Source organism: Salmo salar, chromosome 02, assembly GCF_965601325.2.
Source record: "Salmo salar chromosome 02, fSalSal1, whole genome shotgun sequence".
Classification (NCBI taxonomy): domain Eukaryota; kingdom Metazoa; phylum Chordata; class Actinopteri; order Salmoniformes; family Salmonidae; genus Salmo; species Salmo salar.
In genome coordinates, this window is record NC_138292.1 from 4,419,027 (window position 1) to 4,432,500 (window position 13,474).

A 13,474-nucleotide genomic window follows, 5' to 3' on the forward strand; every position below is an offset into this window, starting at 1 on the left:
CAAGATCCCCTACATACTGGTCTGAAACTAGATCCCCCTACATACTGGTCTGAAACTAGATCCCCCTACATACTGGTCTGAAACAAGATCCCCTACATACTGGTCTGAAACTAGATCCCCCTACATACTGGTCTGAAACTAGATCCCCCTACATACTGGCCTGAAACTAGATCCCCCTACATACTGGCCTGAAACTAGATCCCCCTACATACTGGCCTGAAACTAGATCCCCCTACATACTGGCCTGAAACTAGATCCCCCTACATACTGGTCTGAAACTAGATCCCCCTACATACTGGTCTGAAACTAGATCCCCCTACATACTGGTCTGAAACTAGATCCCCTACATACTGGTCTGAAACTAGATCCCCCTACATACTGGTCTGGAACTAGATCCCTCTACATACTGGTCTGAAACTAGATCCCCCTACATACTGGCCTGAAACTAGATCCCCCTACATACTGGCCTGAAACTAGATCCCCCTACATACTGGCCTGAAACTAGATCCCCCTACATACTGGCCTGAAACTAGATCCCCCTACATACTGGTCTGAAACTAGATCCCCCTACATACTGGTCTGAAACTAGATCCCCCCTACATACTGGTCTGAAACTAGATCCCCTATATACTGGTCTGAAACTAGATCCCCTACATACTGGTCTGAAACTAGATCCCCTACGTACTGGTCTGAAACTAGATCCCCCTACATACTGGTCTGAAACTAGATCCCCCTACATACTGGTCTGAAACTAGATCCCCCTACATACTGGTCTGAAACTAGATCCCCCTACATACTGGTCTGAAACTAGATCCCCTACATACTGGTCTGAAACTAGATCCCCTACATACTGGTCTGAAACAAGATCCCCTACATACTGGTATGAAACTAGATCCCCTATATACTGGTCTGAAACTAGATCCCCTATATACTGGTCTGAAACTAGATCCCCTACATACTGGTCTGAAACTAGATCCCCCTACATACTGGCCTGAAAATAGATCCCCCTACATACTGGTCTGAAACTAGATCCCCTACATACTGGTCTGAAACAAGATCCCCTACATACTGGTCTGAAACTAGATCCCCCTACATACTGGTCTGAAACTAGATCCCCCTACATACTGGTCTGAAACTAGATCCCCTACATACTGGTCTGGAACTAGATCCCTCTACATACTGGTCTGAAACTAGATCCCCTATATACTGGTCTGAAACTAGATCCCCCTACGTACTGGTCTGAAACTAGATCCCCCTACATACTGGTCTGAAACTAGATCCCCCTACATACTGGTCTGAAACTAGATCCCCCTACATACTGGTCTGAAACTAGATCCCCCTACATACTGGTCTGAAACTAGATCCCCCCTACATACTGGTCTGAAACTAGATCCCCTATATACTGGTCTGAAACTAGATCCCCTACATACTGGTCTGAAACTAGATCCCCTACGTACTGGTCTGAAACTAGATCCCCCTACATACTGGTCTGAAACTAGATCCCCCTACATACTGGTCTGAAACTAGATCCCCCTACATACTGGCTTGAAACTAGATCCCCTACATACTGGTCTGAAACCAGTATGTAGGGGGATTTCCATTTCCCCTGACAACCACAACATCCACAGGGTCTCTGTTCCATTTCCCCTGACAACCAGAACATCCACAGGGTCTCTCATTCCCTGAGTCCCTGGGGTAGGTCTCTGGGGTAGGTCTCTGGGGGGGTAGGTCCCTGGGGGGGTAGGTCTCTGGGGTAGGTCTCTGGGGTAGGTCCCTGAGGTAGGTCTCCGGGGTAGGTTTCCGGGGTAGGTCCCCGGGGTAGGTCTCCGGGGTAGGTGTCCGGGGTAGGTCTCTGGGGTAGGTCTCCGGGGTCTGGGGTAGGTCTCCGGGGTAGGTCTCTGGGGTAGGTCTCCGGGGTAGGTCTCTGGGGTAGGTCTCTGGGGTAGGTCTCCGGGGTAGGTCTCTGGGGTCCGGGGTAGGTCCCTGGGGTAGGTCTCTGGGGTATGTCTCTGGGGTAGGTCTCTGGGGTAGGTCTCCGGGGTAGGTCTCCGGGGTCTGGGGTAGGTCTCCGGGGTAGGTCTCCGGGGTAGGTCTCCGGGGTAGGTCTCTGGGGTAGGTCTCTGGGGTAGGACCCTGGGGTAGGTCTCTGGGGTAGGTCTCTGGGGTAGGTCTCCGGGGTAGGTCTCTGGGGTCCGGGGTAGGTCCCTGGGGTAGGTCTCTGGGGTAGGTCTCTGGGGTAGGTCCCTGGGGTAGGTCTCCGGGGTAGGTCTCTGGGGTAGGTCTCTGGGGTAGGTCTCCGGGGTAGGTCCCTGGGGTAGGCTCTGGGGTAGGTCTGCCAGCCGTCAGACACAGAGACGGAGGAACCTTGTCTCTCCAGGTATCCATGAGGGGACTCCACTCAATGCAGACACACACACTGGCTGGATGGCTGGTACACACAAACCCCGTGCACCTGGCAACACTGCCTGTCTGCACTAGACAATGTTTACACTGTGATGTTTGTGTCTGGAGCTTAATGTTTAACTAACTGAATGTGTTTTAGCCTAATCTGAGGTCGTCCACTGAGCAGAACCCTTAGAGAACACACTGACTAACGATCACAGAAACACACAGGAAGAAACTAGCTCATCACCATGCTGTTATTTATTTATTTATCTTGCTCCTTTGCACTCCAGTATCTCTACTTGCACATTCATCTTCTGCACATCTACCATTCCAGTGTTTAATTGCTATATTGTAATTGTTTTGTCACTGTGGCCTATTTATTGCCTTACCTCCCTAACCTTACTACATTTGCACACATTGTATATAGACTTTTTCTATTGTGTTATTGACTGTATGTTTGTTTATTCCATGTGTAACTCTGTGTTGTTGTTTGTGTCGCACTGCTTTGCTTTATCTTGTCCAGGTCGCAGTTGTAAATGAGAACTTGTTCTCAACTGGCCTACCTGGTTAAATAAAGGTGAAATATTATATATAGATATATATATATATATATATATTTTTTTTTTTAAGAACCATACAAGTTATAATACTAGATTGGTCATGAACCTTCTTATGACAGGATAAAAGTCAGCCATGTTGGTCAGGGAGTTAGTAAACCATGGTTTTGCAGTGCTGTGATAAGATAATGTAAAATAAAGAATTTGAAGATTGTATCTGCACTAGCTAGCTAGCAAGCCAGTTTTAGAGGAATGATTCCATTACATTTTCTAATTAACTGCCGATGTGACAACATTCCATTCAAACAGATGCAGTCGACCCACAGCCATACACCGGCTGACAGCAGCTGATGACAGGATGTAGACTAGTCATACTGGTCTAGTATCATATCAAATAGCACTCACAGTCTGTACTGACATTCATTCCACTTAGACTGGTTTGGATTTCTCCCTGACCAATATGGCCGCCATTTCTCACCAGAATTCTGGAACCTTTAGGGTTTATGACATCGTCCCTCTGTATGCTAGGAGCCCTTAAACTGCTCCGTCTTACTCATTAATCACACACACCAGGAGACTAGAACATCTAGTACTGTCAATTACACATCAGCCTTGTTTATCAACCTTTAGCTACACCAGACACTGATTACCCAGAACCTTGTTTATCAACCCTTAAGATACACTGACTACCCAGAACCTTGTTTATCAACCTTTAGCTACACCACAGACACTGATTACCCAGAACCTTGTTTATCAACCCTTAATATACACTGATTACCCAGAACCTTGTTTATCAAGCCTTAGATACACAGACTACCCAGAACCTTGTTTATCAACCTTTAGCTACACCACAGACACTGATTACCCAGAACCTTGTTTATCAACCCTTAGATACACAGACTACCCAGAACCTTGTTTATCAACCCTTAGATACACAGACTACCCAGAACCTTGTTTATCAACCCTTAGATACACAGACTACCCAGAACCTTGTTTATCAACCCTTAGATACACAGACTACCCAGAACCTTGTTTATCAACCCTTAGATACACTGACTACCCAGAACCTTGTTTATCAAACTTTAGATACACAGACTACCCAGAACCTTGTTTATCAACCCTTAGATACACAGACTACCCAGAACCTTGTTTATCAACCCTTAGATACACTGACTACCCAGAACCTTGTTTATCAACCCTTAGATAAACAAGGTTCTGGGTAGTCAGTGCATCTAAGGGTTGATAAACAAGGTTCTGGGTAGTCTGTGTATCTAAGGGTTGATAAACAAGGTTCTGGGTAGTCTGTGTATCAACCCTTAGATACACAGACTACCCAGAACCTTGTTTATCAACCCTTAGATTCACCAGACACTGACTACCCAGAACCTTGTTTATCAACCTTTAGATACATATCACAGAGACAGTAAAATTAGAGTGGTGAGTGGCACAGTGGTCTAAAGCACTGCATCTCAGTGCAAGAGGCGGCACTACAGACACCCTGGTTCGATTCCAGGCTGTATCACAACCGACCGTGATTGGGAGTCCCATAGGGCGGCGCACAATTGGCCCAGCATCATCCGGGTTTGGCCGGGGTAGGCCATCATTGTAAATAAGAATTTGTTCTTAACTGACTTGCCTAGTTAAATAAAGGTTACATTTAATTTAAAAAACAACCCATATAGATAGACATCCACAGAGACTAGACCCTGTTCAGTACCCTAACTACTCATCTACCTTATTTATCAACCAATAGGCTACCTCCAGACCCTGTTCAGTACCCTAACTACTCATCTACCTTATTTATCAACCAATAGGCTACCTCCAGACCCTGATCAGTACCCTAACCACTCATCTACCTTATTTATCAACCAATAGGCTACCTCCAGACCCTGTTCAGTACCCTAACTACTCATCTACCTTATTTATCAACCAATAGGTTACCTCCAGACCCTGTTCAGTACCCTAACTACTCATCTACCTTATTTATCAACCAATAGGCTACCTCCAGACCCTGTTCAGTACCCTAACTACTCATCTACCTTATTTATCAACCAATAGGCTACCTCCAGACCCTGTTCAGTACCCTAACTACTCATCTACCTTATTTATCAACCAATAGGCTACCTCCAGACCCTGTTCAGTACGCTAACTACTCATCTACCTTATTTATCAACCAATAGGCTACCTCCAGACCCTGTTCAGTACCCTACCTACTCATCTACCTTATTTATCAACCAATAGGCTACCTCCAGCACCAGTAAGAGTCGTGGCAGGGTGTTTAACTGGATAAATGTGAACACTGTTTTACTCTCTCCATGCAGTCTTATTACAGACAGGGAATCCTTCTGTCCCACTGAGGGCTGCCAGTAAAAACATTCTAGTTCCTCCTCTCTCTCATAGCTCCTCTCTCCTCGTCTATCATAGCTCCTCTCTCCTCGTCTCTCATAGCTCCTCCCTCCTCGTCTCATAGCTCCTCCCTCCCCGTCTCTCATAGCTCCTCCCTCCTCATCTCTCATAGCTCCTCCCTCCTCGTCTCTCATAGCTCCTCTCTCATAGCTCCTCCCTCCTCGTCTCTCATAGCTCCTCCCTCCTCGTCTCTCATAGCTCCTCCCTCCTCGTCTCTCATAGCTCCTCCCTCCTCGTCTCTCATAGCTCCTCCCTCCCCGTCTCTCATAGCTCCTCCCTCCTCGTCTCTCATAGCTCCTCCCTCCTCGTCCCTCATAGCTCCTCCCTCCTCGTCTCTCATAGCTCGTCTCTCATAGCTCCTCCCTCCTCGTCTCATAGCTCCTCCCTCCTCGTCTCATAGCTCCTCCCTCTAGCTCCATATCTTTCATAGATCCCTCTGTAGTTGGAAATTACAGAAGGTCAGTGAACAGAGGTGTGGATGGATGGGCCCTGGTCAGAGGAGAGGACGGATGGGCCCTGGTCAGAGGAGAGGACGGATGGGCCCTGGTCAGAGGAGAGGACGGATGGGCCCTGGTCAGAGGAGAGGATGAGGGTTACGTCCAAAATGGCACCCTATTCCCTTTACAGTGCACTATTTCTGACGAGGGCCCATAGGGTGAGCCAAAATAAGTGCACAATATAGGGATTAGGGTGCAATTTTGGACCATGGCCGAGGAGACCAGTTGAGGTTCAAAGACATAGATCCTCAGAGGGCTGCAGAGGGTAACATCCAGGTCTGGAACACCAACACAAGGCAGCAGGGTGGTAAAACTGGGCTCCAGAGATCAGTGATGGTTTTATGCTTACGACCCCATATCTGTCCTGCAACCTGCTGTGGCCAGCCGCCATTACAGCAGGGAGAGGACATACCAATACCACACACAGGATGTAGAAACACACACAACCCTACAGGGGCCCTGCAGAGAGGATAGTCCCCAGTCTAGAACAGGGGCCCTGCAGAGAGGAGAGTCCCCAGTCTAGAACAGGGGCCCTGCAGAGAGGAGAGTCCCCAGTCTAGAACAGGGGCCCTGCAGAGAGGAGAGTCCCCAGTCTAGAACAGGGGCCCTGCAGAGAGGATAGTCCCCAGTCTAGAACAGGGGCCCTGCAGAGAGGAGAGTCCCCAGTCTAGAACAGGGGCCCTGCAGAGAGGATAGTCCCCAGTCTAGAACAGGGGCCCTGCAGAGAGGACACTGTCCAGCCTATTCTCTCAATGTCTGGCTGCCTGCCTGTCTGCCTGTTATTGTACCCCAGGCTCCAATCAGTAGGCAGGGTTGAGCAGAGGCTGGTTAAGAGAACATGTGTTGGTCTGCCCAATGACAAGGCACCACTGTTTCCCTACAGAGAGACATGCAGTAGATTCCTCTGACTCACCTAGGGGGGGTCAAAGGTCAGAGCTCTGGACAGGAAGCAGAGGTTTAACAGGCTGTTCTTTACACCACACACAACATACAGGCTTCTCTCTCTGCTCTGGCTGTCCACAAACAGCAGATTCTGACCTCCACTGAGTGGGTCGGAACTGTGTGTGTGTGTGTGTGTGTGTGTGTGTGTGTGTGTGTGTGTGTGTGTGTGTGTGTGTGTGTGTGTGTGTGTGTGTGTGTGTGTGTGTGTGTGTGTGTGTGTGTGTGTGTGTGTGTGTGTGTGTGTGTGTGTGTGTGTGTGTGTGTGTGTGAGCACCCTTTCACATAAAGCATAAATAAAACAGATAAACCCAGGTCTTGAGGTAATTCCCTGAGAGGAATTACAACAGGCCCTTCCTGATTCAAACTGATGAAATTAGCCTTTCCCATTAAACATTAACAACCCCATTGATGTTAGAAACCATGTGAGGAGGAAGGTAGCTCTGTAAACACCATAAAACAGGGGGGAGACGGGGGAGGAGGGAGGGAGGCTGTAAAATGAATCCTGTTCAAGCTGCAGGAAGGGAGGGTGAGGTGAACCTGTTTTCTAAACCCACCTACCGCTCACTCACTTATCAAATATTCAACATCTCCTGAGAATTCAATTTCATTCTGCCTCCCACCCAACCGACACGGCGTGATGCTGCAGCTCAGTGCTGTCATGTGGGACCCCTGGTTGCTTTCCTCCTCTGGAAACATCAAAACACCTTCTGCACCCCTCTGGGCTTTTCCTTGCATCAATCTCACCTAATCTGTGGTGTGGTGTGGTGTGTGTGTGTGTGTGTGTGTGTGTCTGTCTGTCTGTCTGTCTGTGGACGTGTTCAACTATACTTGTGGGGACCACAAGGTGAAATGTTATTTATAGGGGATTTGGGGTTAAGGTTAGGTTTAGATTTCGGGTTAAGGTTAGGTTTAGATTTCAGGTTAAGGTTAGGTTTAGATTTCGGGTTAAGGTTAGGTTTAGATTTGGGGTTAAGGTTAGGTTTAGATTTGGGGTTAAGGTTAGGTTTAGATTTGGGGTTAAGGTTAGGTTTAGATTTGGGGTTAAGGTTAGGTTTAGATTTGGGGTTAAGGTTAGGTTTAGATTTGGGGTTAAGGTTAGGTTTAGATTTGGGGTTAAGGTTAGGTTTAGATTTGGGGTTAAGGTTAGGTTTAGATTTCGGGTTAAGGTTAGGTTTAGATTTCGGGTTAAGGTTAGGTTTAGATTTGGGGTTAAGGTTAGGTTTAGATTTCGGGGTAAGGTTAGGTTTAGATTTGGGGTTAAGGTTAGGTTTAGATTTGGGGTTAAGGTTAGGGTAAACAGGATTTTGAATGGGACTGAATTGTGCGTCCCCAGAAGGTTAGTTATACAGGACTGTGGGAGTGTTAGAGGATAAAATGGGTTTGTTTTGCAGATGGATGTGTGTTCTACTGGGTCAGAAGGCCTGTACATCAACCCTAATGGGATTCCTCTGTATTCAAACAGAAAACCACATCAAGGTTTCATGAGATGAATAACACTTAGCCAGGGTTATGGTGGGGTACAAGAGAGCCAGGGTTATGGTGGGGTACAAGAGAGCCAGGGTTATGGCGGGGTACAAGAGAGCCAGGGTTATGGCGGGGTACAAGAGAGCCAGGGTTATGGCGGGGTACAAGAGAGCCAGGGTTATGGCGGGGTACAAGAGAGCCAGGGTTATGGCGGGGTACAAGAGAGCCAGGGTTATGGCGGGGTACAAGAGAGCCAGGGTTATGGCGGGGTACAAGAGAGCCAGGGTTATGGCGGGGTACAAGAGAGCCAGGGTTATGGCGGGGTACAAGAGAGCCAGGGTTATGGCGGGGTACAAGAGAGCCAGGGTTATGGCGGGGTACAAGAGAGCCAGGGTTATGGCGGGGTACAAGAGAGCCAGGGTTATGGCGGGGTACAAGAGAGCCAGGGTTATGGTGGGGTACAGAGTCCTAACGGTACAGAGTCCTAACGGTACAGAGTCCTAACGGTGCAGAGCCCTAACGGTACAGAGTCCTAACGGTGCAGAGTCCTAACGGTACAGAGTCCTAACGGTACAGAGTCCTAACGGTACAGAGTCCTAACGGTACAGAGTCCTAACGGTACAGAGTCCTAACGGTACAGAGCCCTAACGGTACAGAGTCCTAACGGTGCAGAGTCCTAACGGTGCAGAGTCCTAACGGTGCAGAGTCCTAACGGTGCAGAGCCCTAACGGTACAGAGTCCTAACGGTGCAGAGTCGGTACAGAGTCCTAACGGTGCAGAGTCCTAACGGTGTAGAGTCCTAACGGCACAGAGTCCTAACGGTGCAGAGTCCTAACGGTGCAGAGTCGTAACGGTTCAGAGTCCTAACGGTACAGAGTCCTAACGGTACAGAGTCCTAGCGGTACAGAGTCCTAGCGGTACAGAGTCCTAACGGTTCAGAGTCCTAACGGTGCAGAGTCCTAACGGTGCAGAGTCCTAACGGTGCAGAGTCCTAACGGTGCAGAGCCCTAACGGTGCAGAGTCCTAACGGTGCAGAGTCCTAACGGTGCAGAGTCGTAACGATGTCTCTCTCTCTCCCTTGAACTCATGTGTGTCTGTGAATCTGAGTCCCTGAATTCCTCAGATCTTAACAATGTATTGAGACTACGTCAGTTAACCTGAGACTGCAGTTTTACTGGCTGCTCTGGAAAATGACCAGGCAGGTAGGTAGGTCACGTAGGTATTGGGCAACAGTACCATTCAATGAACAGGTCATTGTGATTGTTGTTGTCAAGGAAATGTGGAAACCCCCTCTCTGTTGCCATGAGGAAGTCTTCCATTTCAAGTGTCCACCCCTAGTCTGAGCGATGAGGCCAGCCAGTCACTGGTCTGAGCGATGAGGCCAGCCAGTCACTGGTCTGAGCGATGAGGCCAGCCAGACACTGGTCTGAGCGATGAGGCCAGCCAGTCACTGGTCTGAGCGATGAGGCCAGCCAGCCACTGGTCTGAGCGATGAGGCCAGCCAGACACTGGTCTGAGCGATGAGGCCAGCCAGTCACTGGTCTGAGCGATGAGGCCAGCCAGTCACTGGTCTGAGCGATGAGGCCAGCCAGTCACTGGTCTGAGCGATGAGGCCAGCCAGTCACTGGTCTGAGCGATGAGGCCAGCCAGTCACTGGTCTGAGCGATGAGGCCAGCCAGACACTGGTCTGAGCGATGAGGCCAGCCAGTCACTGGTCTGAGTGATGAGGCCAGCCAGACACTGGTCTGAGCGATGAGGCCAGCCAGCCACTGGTCTGAGCGATGAGGCCAGCCAGACACTGGTCTGAGCGATGAGGCCAGCCAGTCACTGGTCTGAGCGATGAGGCCAGCCAGTCACTGGTCTGAGCGATGAGGCCAGCCAGTCACTGGTCTGAGCGATGAGGCCAGCCAGACACTGGTCTGAGCGATGAGGCCAGCCAGTCACTGGTCTGAGAGATGAGGCCAGCCAGCCACTGGTCTGAGCGATGAGGCCAGCCAGTCACTGGTCTGAGCGATGAGGCCAGCCAGACACTGGTCTGAGCGATGAGGCCAGCCAGCCACTGGTCTGAGCGATGAGGCCAGCCAGACACTGGTCTGAGCGATGAGGCCAGCCAGCCACTGGTCTGAGCGATGAGGCCAGCCAGACACTGGTCTGAGCGATGAGGCCAGCCAGTCACTGGTCTGAGCGATGAGGCCGCCAGCCCGGCGAGCGTGGGCCAGCCACTGGTCTGAGCGATGAGGCCGCACGGCGGCGGAGGCCGCCGACACTGGTCTGAGCGATGAGGCCAGCCAGTCACTGGTCTGAGCGATGAGGCCAGCCAGTCACTGGTCTGAGCGATGAGGCCAGCCAGTCACTGGTCTGAGCGATGAGGCCAGCCAGTCACTGGTCTGAGCGATGAGGCCAGACAGACACTGGTCTAGCTAGCTACCTCTGGCCTCCCCCCGTTTGTCGTCGGCTACCTGTGTGTGTGTGTGTGTGTGTGTGTGTGTGTGTGTGTGTGTGTGTGTGTGTGTGTGTGTGTGTGTGTGTGTGTGTGTGTGTGTGTGTGTAGCTTACCCTGTATTGATTGAAATGATCTCTATCAGAGGGTTCTTTCTAATCTTGGGCAGATCCAGTCTGGCTCCGCCGAGACGCTTCCCGTTGTCCTTCTTCTGCCCCAGCAGACGCACTGAGTGACCTTCACACATAACACACAGAAATACTAGTCAGGACACCGAGTGACCTTCACACATAACACACAGAAATACTAGTCAGGACACCGAGTGACCTTCACACATAACACACAGAAATACTAGTCAGGACACCGAGTGACCTTCACACATAACACACAGAAATACTAGTCAGGACACCGAGTGACCTTCACACATAACACACAGAAATACTAGTCAGGACACCGAGTGACCTTCACAAAACACACAGAAATACTAGTCAGGACACCGAGAGACCTTCACACATAACACACAGAAATACTAGTCAGGACACCGAGTGACCTTCACACATAACACACAGAAATACTAGTCAGGACACCGAGTGACCTTCACACATAACACACAGAAATACTAGTCAGGACACCGAGAGACCTTCACACATAACACACAGAAATACTAGTCAGGACACCGAGTGACCTTCACAAAACACACAGAAATACTAGTCAGGACACCGAGTGACCTTCACACATAACACACAGAAATACTAGTCAGGACACCGAGTGACCTTCACACATAACACACAGAAATACTAGTCAGGACACCGTGTAACCTTCACACATAACACACAGAAATACTAGTCAGGACACCGAGTGACCTTCACACATAACACACAGAAATACTAGTCAGGACACCGAGTGACCTTCACACATAACACACAGAAATACTACATTATAGGCTATAGGAAGAACACAGAGACACACAGAGACACACAGGGTTATGATTTCCATTGATGTCCACTGTTACAGGACAAAAGACAGTGATGTCCACTGTTACAGGACAAAAGACAGGTGATGTCCACTGTTACAGGACAAAAGACAGGTGATGTCCACTGTTACAGGACAAAAGACAGATGATGTCCACTGTTACAGGACAAAAGACAGGTGATGTCCACTGTTACAGGACAAAAGACAGGTGATGTCCACTGTTACAGGACAAAAGACCGATGATGTCCACTGTTACAGGACAAAAGACAGGTGATGTCCACTGTTACAGGACAAAAGACAGGTGATGTCCACTGTTACAGGACAAAAGACAGGTGATGTCCACTGTTACAGGACAAAAGACAGGTGATGTCCACTGTTACAGGACAAAAGACCGATGATGTCCACTGTTACAGGACAAAAGACCGATGATGTCCACTGTTACAGGACAAAAGACAGGTGATAAGACCCCTGGGTGAGATGGAGGGATGGAGAAATGGAGGGATGGAGGGGTAGAGAAACAGAGGGATGGAGGAGTAGAGAAACGGAGGGATGGAGGAGTAGAGAAACGGAGGGATGGAGGGGTGGAGAAATGGAGGGGTAGAGAAACAGAGGGATGGAGGAGTAGAGAAACAGAGGGATGGAGGGGTAGAGAAACGGAGGGATGGAGGAGTAGAGAAACGGAGGGATGGAGGAGTAGAGAAACGGAGGGATGGAGGAGTAGAGAAACGGAGGGATGGAGGGGTGGAGAAATGGAGGGATGGAGGGGTAGAGAAACGGAGAGATGGAGGGGTAGAGAAACGGAGGGATGGAGGAGTAGAGAAACAGAGGGATGGAGGGGTAGAGAAACGGAGAGATGGAGGGGTGGAGTTATTTATCTGTCTCATAATTTCTCATTCAGACAATCTCACGGTAAGAAGGACAAAGCTGCTCACAATGACAAATGGAAAGATGTATTTCATTAAATTGCGGCGTTTTTAACGATATCTCTTTTCAACAGCATGTAATTAAAATCATATGAAAAATGTAATGATTGTTGCAGAGCAGGTGAGACGCGTAAATTGATGGGAACAAAGGTCTCTGGTGCTCTGTACTGTGGGTGTAAATTGTAAATATATATATTAAAACAATATATTTAAGGGACAAAGAAAAAGCTAACATTTAAACACTTGGGACATCAGGAGCCTGCTTTTCCAAATAAAATAATTATTTCAGCATACTTCTCAATAGCAGCTTATCCTGCCTAAACCAGCCTAACCCCGCAAACTGGAAGTCGCTTTAGTAATGCTATAGGCTAGCTAATGCTATATGTAAATGTAAATGTATGTATTAGTAATGCTATAGGCTAGCTAATGATGTATGTAAATGTAAATGTATGTATTAGTAATGCTATAGGCTAGATAATGCTGTATGTATTAGTAATGCTATAGGCTAGATAATGCTGTATGTATTAGTAATGCTATAGGCTAGGTAATGATGTATGTATTAGTAATGCTATAGGCTAGATAATGCTGTATGTATTAGTAATGCTATAGGCTAGGTAATGATGTATGTATTAGTAATTCTATAGGCTAGATAATGCTGTATGTATTAGTAATGCTATAGGCTAGATAATGCTGTATGTATTAGTAATGCTATAGGCTAGATAATGCTGTATGTATTAGCTAGCGATCCTGAAGTATTTCCATCTATTCCTGAACATACAGCGGCCTGGGCTCACAGAGAAGACAGGGCAGAGACCACAGACATTGATCAGAGAGACAGAGAGAGACAATCTACAGACAGAGAGACACAGAGAGAGAGAGCGAGACAGA

At 48.5% G+C, this 13,474-nt stretch overlaps 1 protein-coding gene across 3 annotated transcripts in view; it reads right to left on the reverse strand.

The window, feature by feature from the left end:
• Window positions 1-13,474, reverse strand: part of LOC106597444 (threonylcarbamoyladenosine tRNA methylthiotransferase) — an 811,125-nt gene that overhangs the window by 542,579 nt on the left and 255,072 nt on the right. For all 3 annotated transcript variants that reach the window (XM_082959157.1, XM_082959161.1, XM_082959159.1), the window contains exon 7: window positions 10,808-10,928. In XM_082959157.1, the coding sequence (XP_082815283.1) occupies window positions 10,808-10,928 (121 nt within the window). The remainder of the gene's footprint in view (window positions 1-10,807; window positions 10,929-13,474) is intronic.